The 20,459-nt window shown below is 38.6% G+C and overlaps 1 protein-coding gene across 1 annotated transcript in view; it reads left to right on the top strand.

Annotated features, from left to right (window-relative positions):
* LOC145778532 (UBX domain-containing protein 4-like) overlaps positions 1-20,459 on the top strand; it is a 58,819-nt gene that overhangs the window by 23,717 nt on the left and 14,643 nt on the right. Inside the window, exons 4-8 of the mRNA XM_082590029.1 lie at positions 7,045-7,163; positions 16,792-16,915; positions 17,168-17,228; positions 18,217-18,313; positions 18,534-18,661. Of these exons, the coding sequence (XP_082446155.1) occupies positions 7,045-7,163; positions 16,792-16,915; positions 17,168-17,228; positions 18,217-18,313; positions 18,534-18,661 (529 nt within the window). The remainder of the gene's footprint in view (positions 1-7,044; positions 7,164-16,791; positions 16,916-17,167; positions 17,229-18,216; positions 18,314-18,533; positions 18,662-20,459) is intronic.

Below are 20,459 nucleotides of genomic sequence, written 5' to 3'. Positions count from 1 at the left end.
AACGCAAAAAAAGCATGATCTCAAGCAGACTGGAAATCCGCTATCAGTTTTATTAAACTCGTTTCGCTCGTTTTGTTAATTACTAACCTTCAAAGCGTTAACAACGGCGAAGTGTTTTCTCTTCTGTTTTTTATCGAAAGTCTTTATAGTCTTTTATCGAATACTGTATATACTCGAGTATAGGTCGAGATGTTCGCAAGTAATTTTTACCTCAAAAAGACATGTTCAACTAATACACGGGATAAGCAGTTGTCCCCAGCTCGGCAGTTTTCAAAATTAACGCATTTTTGCTGCCGCAAAATCATTGCCGACGTAGAATATGGAGTGTGAAATGCGTCAGCCGAAGTAAAAGTTTTGAATACGTTTATTTGCAAAAATTCAAACTTAATTTTCAAATTTAATGATTTCTTGTCAATTTTAAACTTTATGCACTTGTTGAGCAATATGCAAAGCTCACAAGACAAAATAGCAAAAAGAGCTGTTTTAAGAGATCAATTTTTTTTATTTTTGCGTGTAGGATATAATCGTTCTTATTACGTAACATTCCATGATCGTTGAAGTCGATGTCAAATCTTAGCGGCCGCATAAAACAATGATGTCAAGTTGGCTAGGTGATAATAGCGGTAAGAGACGTCATTAATGCAGGCAATATTTGTGACCAAGACCATTAAACACCTTTTCTTCTATCGGTTTTCGATTTAATTCTCACACATTGCGAACAAAACAATGCGTTCTGTTGAATCATAATTGATCTTACAGCGGGAAGACCTCGTTGAAAATAGGTTGTCTAATTTAGCTGGTTTACTTAATATTGCCATGAATAGTTACGTCACTATTCCAGCAGCGTAAGTTACTCTCACACTCTACTTTGAATTTTCCATACGGTATGATTTCCAAGCTGTATTCACGTAATTGTTCGTTGTGTCGTAGTCTCAACTCAATAAAGCTTGCTAAAATCGATTTCATTTTTGAAGTCACAAAAAATCTAACAGACGTTTGGATAACTCGTAAAATGAGAATAATTATTCAACCTCGCATTCGCTTTTTTGCTACCACGCGTTTTGACTCTGAAGTTGCTCCTCACGCGAGGGAAGATAAGCAGTGTGTGACTGTGATCGTACGTGCTGTGCGCATCTCAGTAGTAATTCACGTTCCAGAGAAAGCCATGCGATCAGCTGCTGTTTTGCGGGCAAGAGCAACGCAGGCTGTTTTTCGCTTTTGGCATTCTGTAAGTCCGTTTAAATGATCTAAATCTTTTTCGCGAAGTACTTTATCTTTGAAACACCACTTGTAATAGCCTTTTTTGTTGCCCCTCAACCATAAATTTATGGGGGGCGCCGGCCCCCCCGGAAGTCGGCGCGTATGGTGGTGTTAGCTCTGTCTCTGTTGTGACTTCCACTATCACAGATCTAAGCTATATAGTATATACCCTTCTCCAGCTGTATACCCTAGTTTTGATCTGGTATACACTTGGGTATACAGTATACCCGGTTGAATAGCACTGCTCTAATACATCTAAAGCCTTCGAATTTAGCGTCGGCAATTGCCGAAGTAATCGAACAAAATATGAATTGCATCGTCAAAAAACCTGCCGATGCAAATTTCTAGCAGGTGTTGATTCCAGAAACTCAGTCAGCAAATCAACCCTTATTTACTTTGATTCAACATCTGCATGTATTGAATCAATCTAATAAAGCTGATGTCCTCCAGCAAGCCCGAAAAAATTTGTCGAATAGTGCAAAAAACTAAACTCGTGACAAAAATGGGATATCTTTCGAAAGAGCTAGACAAATGCCTCCTTGAATGATCAAAACCATTGAGTTAAAACTTAAAATGTGCAAATAAGACTCCCTACAACCTTCTTGTCAGGAGAAGATAAGTAAAGATTCTCGTTGTGTGGGGGAATCAAAATTTGATAAAAGGATAGGTGTTTAATGGTCTTGGTCGCAGATATAATTAGTTCAACTTTGCATTTTTCAGTTTTGTTTTATCATCATCTCTTCAGTCGATTTCAACTCTTGGTCACTCTATAAATCTTCTCCCTCCACAGCTCTAAATTCTTCACAACCTCCTTGAGCTCTTCCATGTCTATCCCGCTGTCATTGATCGCTGTATCAAGCCATCCCGTTTTGGGACGGCCCTTTTCTCTTCTTCCACTGGCCAAACCAAGCATGATGTCTTTTTCCAGTGATTTTCTAAGTTGTAATTGGAAATAGTTTTAATTTACAGCTTTTTTGCTTTCCTTTTTTACTTTGAAAATGAAGTATTTAAGATCTTGTGTTTTCTCTGCTGAAAGGGTAGTGTTGTCTGCGTACCTTAAATTATTGATATAGGGTCATTCCATATCAAAACAGCCAATATGAAGATATCTTGTATATGGTACCTCTCAGATTTTGCTGAAAAGTTGTCATACTATGCCTTAGGCTACCAAACGAAAGAATCCTAAGTTTTAGATCAATATCTCAAACGGTTTTCCTATGGCGGCCATTTGAATTTCAGGCGCTACCCTCGTTTTTGACTTGGGGGAGTAGCGAATAGCAATTTCAGCCATTTTCAGAGCCCCATAACTTTTATTGTAATTGTGGTAGAAGACTAAAAATTGCTGTGCTAGTTCATCATAAACTATACTACACAATTCAATAGTAACAAATAACATCTCTTGATGCATAAGTGTTAGGTGGGTCATCAAAATCCTGTTTTTTTGCCCCGTATAAGTGATTTTTTCAATTTTCAAATGCTTCTACCACCCAAACCAATCAAAATATTTCTCTAAAACCTAATTATTTATAATATTTGGAAACTTTTCTTCTGCCAACTTGAATTTGGGAGTTGTGGTGCCATTAACAGAGATCTTATGGGGGTCTGAAAACCCTATCAGGCAGAAATGGCCCTTTTTTACCCCTATGTTTAGAGCCCCAAATGACCGCGTGGGCATTTTATGGTCATGCTGAAATTTATACCAGACAAACACATACATTTATTCTTTCATTTCATGAAATAAAATGTTTGAGTATCAAACTCCTTCACTATAAATTTTATGTTTTTAAAATGTAACATTTTGGTCATTTTTGGCAAATAATCTCAAGTCCTTAATGTAGGTTAGAGAAAATTCAACAATGATTTATCATGAAAACAGTGAAAATAAGTAGGTTCTATGCTTAGTGATCATAAACATTGGAATGCTGACATAGTTGACCATTAATTTATGTTCAAAATGATGCTTTCACCTCTTCTCACCCATGAAAAAGTACCCACCTGCAATCAATAAGCTATAGGGTGTGCCACTTTGTAACTTTTTTTTATAACCAAGGTCTCAATCCATTTTGGGGTTCCTTTTAAGACCTAAAACTATCCCAAAAAATTTTTGGGAAGCCAAGAATCTGGTCTAAACAAGTTATTCATGTTGGTTGACATTGTCATTTCTGCAGGTGTGACTAATTTTCCCAAGTTTTTCAACGATGATTCAGAAGCCGGTTTATAATTTAGCAATGCTTTATGACATTTTTCTTCTTGCACAGACGATAATGCAGAAAACAATACCAAAAATACAAATGGTTCACTAAGATACCACAGATGTTGCATAAGGCGGTTTATCATTGCTGCAATGAACTTTGAAAAAGATTCTGGAAGATTATTATTTTTCTTAAATTGAAGAAGAGTTTTAAGCAGATGGATATCGTTATATGGAGCATCAAATGGATCAGGTGCTGTTATCCATGCAGGAACATAAAATAATATCAAAAACAAGGAAAGAGATCTATGTTCGTTTGCTTCTTCCTCGGTAATTGTATTGAGTTGAACAAACTGAAGAGAATACAGAGCAAGCTTTAACTCACACAGTAATTTGGCCATTCATCGTGCATGGCTCACTGCACCAATGCTTTTGATCACAGGGGCTATCATGTCATAGGGATATGATGTATTCTCTGCAGTTTGTTCAACTCAATATAATTACCGAGGAAGAAGCAAACGAACATAGATCTCTTCTCTTTCTTTCTGATCTATTTTTGGGATAGTTTTTGGTCCTAAAAGGAACCCCAAAATGGGTTGAGACCTTGGTTATGAAAAAAAAGTTACAAAGTGGCACACCCTATTAAGCTATGATGTGGTGATAAAATTGTAGGAAAATGATTAAGTCGTGTTCAAAAATTAAACTGTTTTCAGTTTGCACTACAATTCTGCATTATGTAAAATGCATAGCTCAAATCAGCTCAGTTGAGTTTGAATATCATCTATTGTCCAAGAAACTGTGGAAGTGGTGTCACAACATTTTCATAATCTTTTTGGTTAAGTTTGTATTTTCGAGCACTGTGTCCGTAGGTTTCTGGTACACATACACAACAAATTATATGTTGGAATGGCACCAAACAAGGCATTTGTCTTTGGTCTGGCAGCCACATCAAAATGTTGTTTACACGCTTCATGAATTTTACGAAAACATCCACCATGTTTATCTGAACGTTCAATAATATTTCCAATTAACTGATTATAGATACAGGCAATGTATATTCCTGGTTGGAACAGACTTGAGATTTTTGATTGATCTGAAAGCAAGCGTTCTTCATCCAAATGTTTTGCATCACAGATTTGTTCTGCACACGAAGACAATATACTCTTCTTTATTTTTTTTAACACCGTCTGCACTAATGAAGAAGAACTGAATGTTTTTGATGTTTGTTGTTGCCCATTCAAACATCTGTAATGGTGTCAAAATATGGTTTGCATTGGGGGCCGGAAGACTTGCACGTGCTGTAAAACGCTTGACAGTGCCTCCAATTCCGTCACATGGGCTTTTCCCATGCGAAGTGGCAAAAAAGTGCCATTCAGCAGAAATACCAAAGTCATGTTTGTGAATGTGATAGCACAGGTTGGTGAAGTTCTTATAATTTTTATATTGTGAAGCTGCACCATCGCTAAAATAGATCACTTTGTGCAGATTCGGGATAAACTGTTTTAGATGAGGTAACAAGAGTGAGTCACAAAGATGGATCATGCATTCCCTTTTATTTTGTGCTGTAGCCTGTAACATTGGATCAAGTATGACAAATCAAAAATCATAAATATCTTAAAAACAAAATCAGGTGAATAGAAAATTTTGCCAAATTGGAAATCTACCCAATAAAATACTCCTAAATGGACCCATCTACAGGACCCTAAGCATTGTTCACTGCTTTGGTGAGAGTGGTGTACCAACAACCGCACAATTGGAATACTGATTTGAGTTAAGCATTTTACATAATGCAGAATTATAGTGCAAACTGAAAACAATTTATTTTTTGAAAACGGATAGATCATTTTCCTACAATTTTATCTCTATATAATAGCTTATTGATTGCAGGTGGGTACTTTTTCATGGGTGAGAAGAGGTGAAAGCATCATTTTGAACATAAATTAATGGTCAACAGTATCAGCATTCCAATGTTTATGATCACTAAGCATAGTAACTACTTATTTTCACTGTTTTCATGATAAATCATTGTTGAATTTTCTCTAACCTACATTAAGGACTTGAGATTATTTGCCAAAAATGACCAAAATGTTACATTTTAAAAACATAAAATTTATAGTGAAGGAGTTTGATACTCAAACATTTTATTTCATGAAATGAAAGAATAAATGTATGTGTTTGTCTGGTATAAATTTCAGCATGACCATAAAATGCCCACGCGGTCATTTGGGGCTCTAAACATAGGGGTAAAAAAGGGCCATTTCTGCCTGATAGGGTTTTCAGACCCCCATAAGATCTCTGTTAATGGCACCACAACTCCCAAATTCAAGTTGGCAGAAGAAAAGTTTCCAAATATTACAAATAATTAGGTTTTAGAGAAATATTTTGATTGGTTTGGGTGGTAGAAGCATTTGAAAATTGAAAAAATCACTTATACGGGGCAAAAAAACAGGATTTTGATGACCTACCTAACACTTATGCATCAAGAGATGTTGTTTGTTACTATTGAATTGTGTAGTATAGTTTATGATGAACTAGCACAGCAATTTTTAGTCTTCTACCACAATTACAATAAAAGTTATGGGGCTCTGAAAATGGCTGAAATTGCTATTTGCTACCCCCCCAAGTCAAAAACGAGGGTAGCGCCTGAAATTCAAATGGCCGCCATGTGAAAACCGTTTGAGATATTGATCTAAAACTTAGGATTCTTTCGTTTGGTAGCCTAAGGTATAGTATGACAACTTTTCAGCAAAATCTGAGAGGTGCCATATACATGGGTGGCTGAGTTGATATGGAATGACCCTATAATTCTACCACCTATTTTCACTCCAATATTGCAGTTATTTAACCCTGCTTTTTGTATGATTATTTCTGTGTACCGTTTATGTTGAATAGAGAAAGAGATAAAATGCATCCTTGACTTGTTTCTCTTTCAATTTCAACCAAGCTGTATCTCTGTATGCTGTTCGAATTGTATGCTGTTCTTGATCACGATACAATGGTTTGATGAGTTCCAGCAGGTGCATTAGTGTTCACATGCCCTCCATTTTATGTTGGATAACATGAAAAGCTTTTGAATATTTATAGTAAATAAAACACATGTCAAGATCTTGCTGATACTCTTCCGTTTGTTTGTATACACAGTAATCCCTCTCAGATTTGCAATGTGGTCACGACTACCTTTGCCCTTTCTAAATCCAACCTGCTCATCTGGAATTTCTCCTTTGATAATTTGTGCTTCAAAGTCGTTTTTGTGCTTAGTCGTTTTTGAATTTATTTTGAAAGAATTTGGTTTGCATGAAGCATTAAGGTTATGGTTCGATAGTTTGAACAAACCCGTGTTTTTCTTTTTTTTTGAGAAATAGAGATCTTTTCCAATTGTTTAACCATTCTTCATTTGGCTTTACAGTGTGATGCCAGGTGAAGCGATGTATTCATATTCAGTTTGGGTAGAGTAGAACTAATCCATGGGAAATGCTTTTTGCCTCCCTCTGGCTATTACCTCACCGATACACTTTCAGTTTTCGCTTGCTCTCGAATAAAACAATTGTCGGCTGTTGATATTAAATTTTCCTTAATTCATCACATTGCAAAAGATCCTGTTTTGGTTGTGCCTTGCATATATCTCATCGGGAATGACGGGCTACCAATAGAAGTAATTGGTGGCGCTATAACTGAAGAAGAGCTATTGGCAAAGATAGAAAATGCATTGCAGGTGATCTTTGTTGAAGGTTTTGGTTGTTTATAGTACTGCACAAATGATTAGGCTCATTTTTAACCCAAGTAAAACTGTGTGCTAGAATCTGATTGACAAACAGTGTAAGCCAGTGTGGCTATCACTGCAGGTGTGCACATAATGTTCTACATAATGTTCTACATGTGGTCATAGTAGGGGTGGGCAAATTCAGGTCGATTTTTCAGGACACATTTTTTCTATTGCCATTTGGGCTGGTAAATATGAATCCGTTGATTTTTTGCTCTATGACATCATAATAGGTTGGTTCAGTGGCCATTTTCAAAATGGCTATTTTGCTCTCAGAACATACGAGTGAGACGAATATACCTGTGCAATATGTCTAAACATATGTTTTGAGGGTCAAAGATTACAATAAAAGCACTTTTAGCTACCTGGCATGACACCTTCTTGTATTTTTCTGCAGAAAAGTCATTTTTAGGTTATTATTTGTGTATTTATTACGCCAATGATCGTTTGAGCTTCTTGTTATATGCAACCATGTTACCAGGAAGATTGAGAAGGCACTTTCAAGCTGCATGGAAGTTCACGGATATTCGTTTTTGTACTTTTAGTTCGTGGCTGTTGTCAACTTCCGCAAACTTCATTCACTGAACTTCATACATAAAGCAAAAATGGCGCGCGAACTTCCGTCAGCTCAAGAAAACTTACATCCCAACTTTTTGTTTCGCTGGGTCCAGGTTCTTAGGCTAGGCTATTGAGAGTTTTGAGGTTAGCGGCTTATGCCGTGGGTGTTGGCTTTTAGTGCTGCAAATCCTGCCGTTCAGATTTTTTTGACACTGTGGGTGGTGGTTTAGTCAGAACGATAATGTTTTCCATTTTTGTTTGCAAGCTATTTTGCTTTCTGTGTGAAACGAAATGAGCAACAGAGTCGAAGAGGTAGATCTCCACCTTTATTGGAAGTTACCGGTATCTTGAGCTGAAAAAAACTTCTGAATGTGATGTCAGTGAAGGTGAGGACTGGACGAAAATCTTTCAATAAGACAGTCATACGTTGCTTGGTCCAGTGTTTCTCAGAAACGGCCACATCGCCCAATGAAATATGCAAACTAATCGTCAACGTAGGTAATATGATATTTGGTCAACAATGGCGAACCGAGAACAAGAAAAACTGCAATGCCGGGAACAAATATGATGATGGAATGAATAGCCATGACGATAAAGATGATGAAGCTGACCAAACAGTACGTGATCTGACTTACGTACTCCCAAGCCGACGTACGATATCGCGTTATCTGGAAGATGCATCGTATTTGAATCTCGAGTACGTCGCGCGACAGCTGCTACATAAAGATATCACTACAGGCCTCGATGACACACAGAAAGCTGCTGGTGATAAAAGGTCATTTACTACAGTACTGTAAGTACTGGTTACGTGGAAAATTTGAGTCATTCCGGTGAAGACGGAGCGAAAGCGTACAGTTTCAAATTGAAAACCTTAGCTGTCCTCGCGAACTGCACTGTGGAGGATATCAAGAGTCAAATTGACTTTTGGATGTCTGAACGGGCGGCTGATTGTAATGTTTTACTGGACAAACTGGACATAGACACCAACAAGCGATTAAAATGTTGTGCTCACATAATACTGTGTGTTGACCACGGCATAGATAAAATGTACAAAAATGCTGAGCAGAAAATTGGATTGCAAAATCTCTTCTCACTAACTGTTGGTGAGAAAGTCTTCGGCTCCCGTGGCACATCAGTTCATACCTTAGGACTCATAGCACTCACTAAGTTGTTTTCGCCAAGTCATGCGTCTCACAGTGTTTCGCTTTACAATGACTATACACAGTGGATGGAAGATAATAATATTGATCACCGAAAATTTAGAGAATTTGTATCTAACCGATTTGGGCGTATTGCAGATTTAGCGCGGTTGTATTTGCAACATCGTGTGCACATAGATGCGTTCTTTAACCAAGTGGTAGACATCAACAGCAATATATTGGTGCTTGCAGTTGCCGCATACGTTCAGAATGAATGGTTCACTCGATGCTCAGAAATGTAATCATATTCCCTCTGATGCAATTTTTGGGCATTGATGAGACTGACAACAAGGTGCGGCATGACGACAGAAATTGGAATGGAGTAAAGGTTTTTTTTTTATCAAAAATTGAATGTGATGAAAGAAGTGATGGCTCCAGGCCAATCGAGAAGGCGAACCAAGTGGTCTGGATAAGTTGGAAGCTGCAGTGATGGGGGAAGTTATTGATTCTGTGTAGAGGCAACTTTCAGCAGTCGAATTCCTGTGGCAAGATGTAAACGTGGGCGTAAATAGAGAAGCACTGAAGCAGGCACCACTGACAAATTTGGGCTGCGAGTCACAGTTTGCAAAATTTGACAATCGTTTAAGAGTTACAGGTGGGAGTACGTCTGTTATTACACACTCGCGGAAAAATGTGGTTTTCACAAATGGCTTACTGGTGGACTCCAGCTTTGAACAAAAATCTGTATCGGAAAAGAAAGCACGCTGGAAATGGGCAAGATGCTCAGAAGAAGTCAACAGCGTGAAAAAACTGGAATCGGATTTTCTGGCTACTGTCAAGGCAACAAAAAAACTTTCACTGATTAAAAAAGCAGATTTAAAGAACAAGAAGACACAGAAGACCTTACGTCAGATCGACTTGTGCAAGTTGCATGGCCGTCCAGTTACAAGTACATCGCTTGATTTATTGGAATGTTTGAGTGGAAAACAACTTTTCGCCGAAGTTAGCCATCTTCGACAAACTATAGCACCCGAAATTCGACAAATGAGACGAGTTAAAGCGGCTGACGGACGATACCGGGTTGAAAAATTTGGTGCAGAAGAACTGAAGTCTTCCATTAAAAATGTACTAAAGCCAGTATCCAACATTACGACGACTGTGGACTGTCTTTTGAGCAGAATTATGTGAACTGGCATGTGTAATTATGCGGGAATGATTGCCAATGAGATATTCGTATGATTATTTTCTGTTAGATGGTGAAACACACTAAAAAAAATTTAATTTTTCATGTAAAAAGCGTTTTTTTTCGTACTTTCAGATGATATCGCCACAGCAATGCAGTGAATCGCAAAACTGAGTTAATTTTTTAACTCTACGCCACAAACAACCTATATGTAAGCATATTACATGACCCATATGATCAAATCTTCATCTGATTGATGGAAAATATCAATTGTTCAGCGGCCATTTTGAAAATGGCCGCTGAACCAACCTAAAATGACATCATAGACAAAAGAACTCATCGGATTCTTATTCAGAGAGAAAAATGGCCATGAAAAAATTGGGTCCTGGAAATACTATTATCAAAATGTCTTTATTTGCCCACCCCTAGTCATAGGCGTCGATTTTTTCTTAGAAGAGAGGAATTCTGGGTGGGCGACATTTTTCAAACAGATTTCATTGAATGTGTATGTTCGCAAATTCGCAATGGTTAGTCTTTCTCACAAAGACTGCATTTAGCGTCGCTGCAGCAATTAAGCTTTAATAGGTTTGATGTTTGCTTTCTTGCTCCTTGCGATCTTATGAGCGCTTCTAAACTAAACAAACTTCTTTTATGTTTTCCTTTGCGACCTAAACAGCACGTGACTCGTGACTTGTTATCTTTAAAGTGGCGCCTTTGGATTTGCCCCAAAATGTTCGGACAGGTGACTGCTGACTGTGCGGATATTGCGGTTTTGTATCGCGCCAACCTTACGTACAATGTGGTCATTCAATCACGCACCACGAGTTCAGTTGTAAAGTAGTCCTGAACAGAAAAAGGTTTATTTGACCAACTTTTTCAGATTTAAAATAATTTTTCAATTAATCACGCTACTTACTGTACGTTTGGCGAAAATGTATTCAGAACTTCCGAAATGAAAACAAGACCCAGCGTGACATTATACAAAAAAGCAAACGTAACCAAGACGGAAAGAAATGTAACCTGTTGGAAATAGGCGTATGCCGTACATACCTGAAAACACTAATAAAAAACCCAAGAACAAATGAATGACTTACAGAAAGACAACACATTGTTAACTGCTTTATGTAGTCCATCCAAACTTGTTGCGACGCGTCTGGCTTAGCAAAACAAACTCATTAACCGCTTCGGCGAGATCAAGTACCTCAGCATGTTCATGATGGGTGTTCAAAATTGCGGAATGGCCCGTTTCGGTGAGTCCGATTCGGTGAGTCCGATCCCTTAACGGGGGATTTTTTCAATTTTTTTTTTTTAATTATTGGGTACCGTAGCCTAATTATCATTGCCGTTTTAGGGTTAGGGGTTTGGAGTTAGAGTTAGGGGTTAGAGGTTAGGAACTCACCGAATCGGACTCACTGAATAGTAGCAGACCCCAAAATTGTCAGGTCATTCAAGCGCTGCTGCGTTTGTGTGGAACACAGATATGTTTTCAATCTACAGTAACAAGTACCATCAAGGTTAAGACACATCCACTGGAATTCGGAAAAAAGCTTCCTTTACAACACACGACCTTCCTGAGCCGGAAGCTGATCCGGCAGCATGCTAACGTCAAATGGAGCAGGTAGAGATCCATGGCTCATGCTGTCTTCTACAACTACCGGTGCATTGCTTGAGACATTGACTTCACCACTGTCCATTCTTGAACCGCTGCTTTCTTCATCAATGTCATCTCTACGTTCATTTGTGCTGGACGTGGCTTCTTCAGCGTTATCATCTCGATGCCTTTTGGAAGCTGGTTTTACAAATGCGCGAATAGATGTTGGACTTTGCTTCATGTTTAACATTTCAATAATGAAATGACAACATCGCGCGGTGCCCCAATTTATACCCAGCAACAAGTTTGTGAGGAAAAATTTATTTCACGTCTTTAGTTTGTATCGGTTATTTTATTGTCATGTTCATTATAATGTCATATTCATAATCCCTTACGCTGAGGCGGAACTGAAGTTTGATTGTGATGTAACGAAAGTGAAACCTTTCGGAGAAAAGATCAAACATGGCTTTCTCTCACCAGGAATTGCTAGCGTGTGGCAGTTGCCATGGCAAAATGCAGTAACGTAACAATGCAGCGAGCACTGCCTTTTTTTCAATGCAGCGTTGTTGCGGAATTGCTTTGTTCTGTCGGATGCTTAGCGAGAGACATAGCGTAAAACAAGAAGTTGCGCTGCAGTTGGTTGGATAATTCAGCGTTTAACAAAAACGGAAATAATTGTAACGAACACTTCATAAGTGTCATGAAAACAGGGTGGGCAAAACATAATTTGCCCACCCACGTTTCACGGCAGAGTGGGCGCCGCCCACCCGGTCCACCCTATTTCGACGCCTATGCATGTGGTCACTGGTAATGTTTTTTAATTATCTTAGTTCAGAATTCTAATTATTAATACTCAGCCAAACTGAATAGCCTATTTTAAATATTGTCGTACGACAAACAACAATTTACTGACACTCATTTTCAGCTACTACTTAATATTTAATAGAAGAAAAACTGACATATTATGAGATATTTGACCTCAAAATTATTTAATTGTGAAAATCTTGCAATATGAATATGGGAATTCAAGAAGGGCCCAATCCCCACAAAGGTGTTTTTGAGATAAATGTGTTTCAATTGTTTTGGTCATTTACTTGTGTAGTGGAATTTTGTAATTGATTATTATGCTTAGATATGCCAGTAAGAATAAGATACTGAAGAAGCCGCCTTTACGACGGCAAAACCTTTATCAATAAATTATAGAAGTTTCCGAACCTGACTGATTTTATTTAGTTTTTGCTAATTCAGTTAATCGTACGGTTGCAAGTTGCATCCTAAATGAAGGATCCTTGTATAACTTTTCATCCTTAACAACAACATCGAGAAACCAGAACAGAGGTTGAGAGACATCAGCGACCAGCGTCTATTCCTTCAATTATAAAAAAATATTCCCAAACTTTTTCATTCGTGACCCCAAAGTTAAAGCTTCCCAAACTTTTTCGCTCTTGACCCCTTTTAATCTTAAGTTTGAACGATCCATTACAGTTGAAACAATAAACAGTGCAAAAACACATTTGTGATATCTAAAGGCTTAATTCGAATGAAACTACAGTAAAAACAAGCTAGCGGCACTCAAAGCCTTCTACTTCACTCATAGCCTATTGAAAACAAACCAAAAAGCAAACGCATTTATTCAGTGTGATGGGTGCGACTGCTTTCTGCTGCAAAGCAAATGCAGCGGGGGCTCAATGTTTGTTACTACTGGTCTCAAGGCAGTTTCAATGTTGCTTAGTCTGGAACCATATTTTCTTGCAATTGTCGTTAACTTTGAAAATGCTGACTCGCACAGATACATGGTAGCAAACGGCTGGAGTGCAGTTACTGCTGAGTGATTATAGATATTCCGTTCCAACGAGCCAAAAAGTGTAAAGCTTTTTTCAGAAGATTCTAGCCGCAACTAAGAGTCAGAAAATAGATTGACAAGTTATTCTTGAGAGTTGGGAAAGAGGTGCTTGGTACTTTGTTTTTGTATTGCAAATGGGTTTTGGATTCAATCAAATTTGGCATTGTGTAATTCTGGAAGAAAATATATACTACTTCTAAAACTGTATCAACAGATTTGACATTGGTCAATAACCAAAAGGCTTAATAAAATTTGGCTCCACGTCATTGTTAGTCAAAAACTCTTCAGTAGATGAGAATATTTCTAATGGATCATTTTCAACCTCTTCTTTCCAGATATGTATTTTTTTTGACAAACGCTTCAATTTTTGATCTCAATGTAAAAGCATTGGTGTTTTTTCCTTAGACGTATAAAGTAAGTTCTTTTAGTTTTTCAAGCAAATCTCACAAATCGCATAATTTCAAAAGCCAGAGGTCATTGCAAAAATGATGTACTGAGAAATGAACAGACCAAGTCGGAATTCTGTTCCGTTAGAAAAATCACGATTTCATTTTTCAACGTTAATAGCTTTAAATTTAAAGCTTTGGTTTTGTGAGACACCTAACTTCACAATACAGAAAAAGGGAGTTAAACGCTAAACTTTAATTACATTTCACCATATCAACTTGCAAAAATACCGGTACTGAGTGCGCGACTTAATAAAGTTTATAATTTTATGGCAACTTGCACAACAGCATTTTGATGAGGAGATATTTTTAGCCGTTAGGGACTCGCAATGAATTATAGCCTATAGCAGTGGTTCCTAACACGTTTTTAAGACGACCCATTCAAAGAAATCAGTTCTGTAAAATCTTGTGACCCAAACAAATTGTCGTAATATTTTAAAAGCCATATAAGATTGCGTTGCAAACAAACAGCACTACAAAAACGATAACTTTTTTCCGAAATTAGTATGTATCAAGTCACTAATGAGATAGCTGTGCTCGCTTGCTGTCAGTGAGTTTTTGAAATCGAGACGTTATTTTTCTTAGGCATAACCACATGTAGTTTTCAACGTCCAGCCGGTTTCACTGTTTTGTTTTCAGTGCACACATGGCTCTATATCCAGTCTCACAAAGCCAAGTTGTTTCAAATGAAATCAGTTTTTGAATCACTAGTTTTAAAACTATGGGATGCTCTTTGCACATGGAAGCCCAAAAGTGGATGTTTGCAGAATCTTTGGGATATTTGTCTTTGAAGGACACAAAAGAAATACGATTTGCTGCTTCTGTCATTATGTCCATAAACTGTTCTGCAACATGGAAAGGAAGTTGAGGCGGATCTTTTCCAGCAAATGGATCAATTATCCGATCATTTTGGTTATTAGGTGTTAGAGATTCTCCATAGTAGTGCACAAACTTTCTGGCAAGCTGTTCCAGGTGTCCAATTATGGTTTGCGTACTATCACGTTTCTTGCCATAAATATATTGCGATAGCTGAGGAAACATATTGTACTCATCTCTGGTGACCTAACTTTTCCAGAGTATGGGTTTTTTGTGGTAAGCAGAAACTTTTGCAGCGTGATCAATCACCGTAAAACGATTGCCTTGCATAGATAAATTTAGAGAATTCAGAGAGTCAAATATATCAGCAAGGTAAGCAACTTTTGCGTTGAAATCTTCTTGCAAAGACTTCTCGCCTAATCCCACACAGTTCTGTTGCTTCAGGAAGATTGCAAACTCCTCCTGCAAATCACAAACTAGCTTCAGGACAAGACCTCGTGACAACCATCGCACTTTCGTGTACAGCAGCTAATCAGAATCCATGTCATTGGGCAAAGAGGAAAACAAACGCCGATTTAGTGGCCGTGCTTTGATGAAGTTTACACACTTCACCACATCATTCAACACTTCGTGCAGTTCTTGGGACAGTTTTTGCAGCAAGGGCCTCTGTAGAGAAAGCAATGAGTCCATACAGCATTTGGGGCGTTGTCTTTAATGCGTTCACCACACCAGACTTGATGCCCGTACATATAGTGCACGTTGCAATGTATATCCCGTAATTTTGGTAAGTTAATTTATGTTTGAGACTGAAATTTTTGTTGGATTTACATTACAATAAAAGGGTTTACATTTAATAATAATAATAACAATCATAAAAACGAAAACTGTTAAAATTTCTTGCACTACAAACATGCTGCAAAGCTTTCCGGTGTCTCGACATGAAACGCTTCATCATTGTTTTTATATTTTTCAGTTTTGTGATCGATCTCTTCACGTTTTAAATTTTCTTTTATTGCTATTTTTTCGCTAAAGATACAATATGCCTGAAAGAACAAGCGACCCCAAAAAATAATCAGGCAACCCAACTTTGGGTCGCAACCCATGCGTTGGGAACCACTGGCCTATAGTGTCTGAATACAATATGTGTACCATTCCCAAATCGCACTTTTGCGTTAAACCCATGTGTATGTCCTGTCATTGCAGCAGCTCCCTCAGTACACATACCAACACAGTTCTTCCAAAATACCCACTTTCGTGAAAAAAACTGTCAAAGTTACCGTTTTTTTAACCGGCTATCCATTGATTCAATTAGTTTTACATATTTTCAATATTTACCCACTAGCATGCAGTCCTCCAGCTAGCACCCTACCAGAGGTATGCCTATTTACGCAGAATCTACACAGCTCAGTTAAGTTTTGAAACGTTACATCAGTTTTAACAACTGCGTTTTCAAATAAATGTCTGAAAGATACCATAAGGTAGTATGCAGTACTTTATCTAAAATTGGTACACTTCTTGCGACCACTGAAGTTCATAATGCAGCCCCTTTCGGGGCCGTTTGGGAACTGGGAAGCTGTGATTTAGAAGACACTAAAAGAAATAGAAAAAGCACAAAAATTTAAATTTGATAAAATAGGAGTTGCCTTTTTGAATTGACCTATTTAATTATAAACATTTTGCAAACAAAAATTGTAAAGCGCTGTGCAAATACAGGCTCATTAACCATAGCGACCTATATACACAGGCTTTGCCAACATGCTAAACTATAATAATGACTTGGAGACCAATATGTAATTTGGATTTTGAACTCTTGGCTAAATAATTAAACTATTTTGAACTCACACAAAATATATACAGACTGTATGTATTGTAACAACTACTACTCAAACTATTAAACTATGTTAACCATTCTGGCATCAAGATCAGCCAGTCAAATTTGAAGCTCACACGTTGGCGTCGCCTATTTTACTGTTGGTCGCCATTTTAACATTGTGGAGCTTACAGGTCAGGAAGAAACCACGCCCTTCCATGAGGAGGGCTGACGTCACCAGCAGTGAGGACACATCATTGTCAGCAACCACCTCTTTGACCCAGCTCGCCAATGAACCAACTTCTTCGTCAACTCCAGGTGGACATATTGCACATACTGAGTTCAATGATGCCAATCGTATTCAAGATATGCTTTTAGTCATAAAGTCTGCATCTACGTATTTACTGGCACTTGCTTACTTTGTACTAGATTAGAGTTTTCAAGACATTCAAATTGTTTGACTTCTGTCATGTGATTGGTTTGTGAGGTACTATCCGTTGAAGGCCTCTACTGAAATGTTTCTTTTGTGGAAGATAAATGACGTATCCATGGCTTTATTTTACCTTTCAGATCTTCCATCCGACAGTATGCCCTCCCGTCCAGACATAGACGCCATGCAGGTGTCGACAGAGTAAGCGCATAATAATATGTGTCACACCATAGAAATAGCCTCGTGTATTTACGTTACTTTTTGCTTCTGGCTTTTCAAGGTGAAATGTTTTCTGCTACTTTACTAAAACTTGCCGACGTGTTGCAACATGCAAGCATCCACTATCTAGGATTGACAAAAGTATTCTCATTGCTTCACTATGAGATTATTTCAAAAGTATTGAGATTATTGACAAAAGTATTCTCATTGCTTTACTATGAGATTATTTCAGCTTCAATTTAGTTTCAACGATGGTGATTGATGGAACAAAAATAAAAGGAAGTAATTCGGTTTTAGTATAATCACGATTAGATAAGATTCAGTCAGGTGAAACAGATTTTAACTGGAGATGTTCAAAACAAATTGTGTTTGATTAAAATTAATTAATATTTTTTCAATAGGCTACTCTTCTTTTGAGCAACCCTTGTCACCTATTTCGCATTTTAGCAAAAGTTTATCCTGGCACCATCACTTGCAGAGTCTGTTGGAACCTTTTTATAATAACCCTTCGATTGTATTACAATGATGATGTAACCCCCCGATTGTATTACAATGATGACGTAACCCCCCGATTGAATTACAATGATGACGCACGTAACTAACTGTGGATGACCACCCCCACAGAACTAGCCACAGAACAGTGTTGGGCACCTGAAGCCAGGTTTTGAGCAAACTATATTGTAGTGTGATGTGAATTGCTGCAGCAGCAGGGTATCCCCCGATCTTTTAGATTTTGCGCCACATTCTCGATATCGCGATGCCGCTTTTCGAGCTAGAACAAACCCAGTCGATTTATAAAGTCTTAATACATTCCAAACCTGGGTCCATCTGAAACTCAGGATACTTTGATGCAACGATGTTTCTCATCTGCTATGTGTTGCGTGAACAAATGTCGTGATGTCACATTCGGCCTTGCATCGTGATGTCACATTTTTCTTCAGGTAGGATTCTCAAACGACATGTTTTGCAGCGATGACGTCGATAATGAAGTTTTGGCAAAGAAAACCGAGGATGCTCATCAGAGGATCCGACAACGTCGAAAGGAAAGAACAGAGCAAGCCGGCGAGGTTGGTATTTGTGCCAAAGCGTTTGATTCACTCAACTGAGGAGGTCTCGTATCATTCATGTTTGATTTAGTTGGTGATTACCAGGCAGCCTGTTGCCCGTGCGACCTTCACCGAGTCGACATGACGGTGGAGATATGACAAACCAAAAATAAATTAGAAAAAGTGAAGGGAGTTTCACATTGTTTAACCTTCACGTGTCTGTCTTAACCCCTGTTTGCAGGACGAGAGGAGAAAAGAGATTGAGAGGAGAAAGTCTGGGCAAGCCGCTCAATCCATGAAGGAGAAGCAAGAAGAAACGAAAAGAATAAGAGAACTAGAAGAAAGACGAAAAGAGAAGCTTGTTGAACAGTGAGAACTTTATTTGAACCATAGGCATACGAAGCCGAGTAACGTGATCAAGTTTAACATCTTCAAGTTTATTACATATAGAAACACAAAACTACGCAACAAATTAAGTATCGAACATTTTCGACATCACAAGATGTCCTCTTCAGGAATAATATACATACAACTTAACTACATCTGAATAAAATACAATGGTTAACTAAATCTATAAACAGGAAAAGACAAAAACTGCACAGTACTTCTGACTAGCTCAAACTCAACGATAGGCTCCACGAGAATCAAAGGTAACTGCATCAAAAGGTGTTAAACATAATTATGAACTATGTACAGAGGTGCATGCATTGCAGTGGCGTAACAGACCAAAGTTACCATTGAAGAAATATATTTATCAGTAGAGTAGTTTGTATAAAAGCACAAGAATCACTTCTTCGTCGTATGAGCTGTTCTTCTGGACTATATGTTTGGGCATGATGTCATCAGCCACTCGACAGTCTCGTCATCCAGGGCCTTCAGTCCAGGCGCTCCATGTGGTGGTTGATGGATTGGGCAGTCATGGATGACATGATCTACTGTCTGGTCTGTGGCGCCACACTCGCATCCCGGTGAGGGAGCCAGGCCCCATTTGCACATGTCTGAACGAAAGCGACCGACGCCGGTTCGTAGGCGGTTAAGCCGGACCCACGCAAGTCTTGCGAGGGACATTCCCGGAGGGTGGGGATTGACGTCGGGTAGGAAATCACGGAGTCGGGAGGTGTTGTTTTGCCACTCCATGTTCCATGTGTAGTTCGTCCAGTGTGCCGCACTTATTCCAAGATCTTCAACGTTGTTCAGAAGCTGTCGTGCGGCGGGCACAAATGGGCGTCTTGATTTCAGTCGCTGCTGTCCTCCAGGTAGGCGCTGGAATGTACTGTGGAGGAGGTGGTCGGGGTCCAGTGCGCGACGAGCAAGGGAAATCATGGCTCCTTTACGGCGAAGCTCAGCAGGTTGGATGCCTGCAAGGATGGGAAGGCAGTCCGTTGGAGTGGGACGCAGGCATCCAGTCACAGTGCGTAGTGCGTCATTGATGGCGGTGTCAATGTGTGGCGGGTGTGAGAGCTGCGGCACCACACTGGTGCGCAGTACTCAGCGATAGAATGGACAAGGGCCAAGGTAGCTGTGCGAAGGGTTTTCGCATCAGCTCCCCAGCCGGAACCTGCCAGCCGCCTCAAAAGTGCAACGCGCGCAGAATCACTAATCACCAGCTTTGATTTTCACAGATTTCGTGATAGGTGTTCCTTAATGTTAGAAATAAGCAATGGAGTTAAGAAATACTGATGCAAGATTACGTATATTGAGAACTGTTCCCAAGAAAATTGATCAGACTATCACCGGCTGTCGATTACCCACATACAAACAAGTTTTGTTTTCGTTTATTGCTTTCAATGATGAAATACAAGCATTGAATCCAGGTGGAACAGGAAATATAAAAGAGAAGCTGCCAAAAAAGTTGCGAATCAAATAGATTATATTCACTTGCAAACATAAACGCAATTACCCAAAAGAAAATGGAGGAAATAATTGTTAATTTTTTCGACAACAAAGATTTTACAAAGTTGCAAAAGATAAATGCCGCTGATCGTGATCACAATACAGCAATAATAAATTTTCAGAATGTTTTAATCAAGACTATGCTGTTTTCGCCTAAAAACATATTCAAGTTGCTAAAGGAGGAAGATGTCAAATTTTTAGAAAGTATGATGTTTTTGTTTGTCGTATCCAGGCTTACGCCCGGTGGTTGAAGATTTAGATTAAGTGGACGGGA

Source organism: Aplidium turbinatum, chromosome 10 (assembly GCF_918807975.1).
Source record: "Aplidium turbinatum chromosome 10, kaAplTurb1.1, whole genome shotgun sequence".
Classification (NCBI taxonomy): domain Eukaryota; kingdom Metazoa; phylum Chordata; class Ascidiacea; order Aplousobranchia; family Polyclinidae; genus Aplidium; species Aplidium turbinatum.
This window is presented reverse-complemented; position numbering and strand designations above follow the sequence as displayed.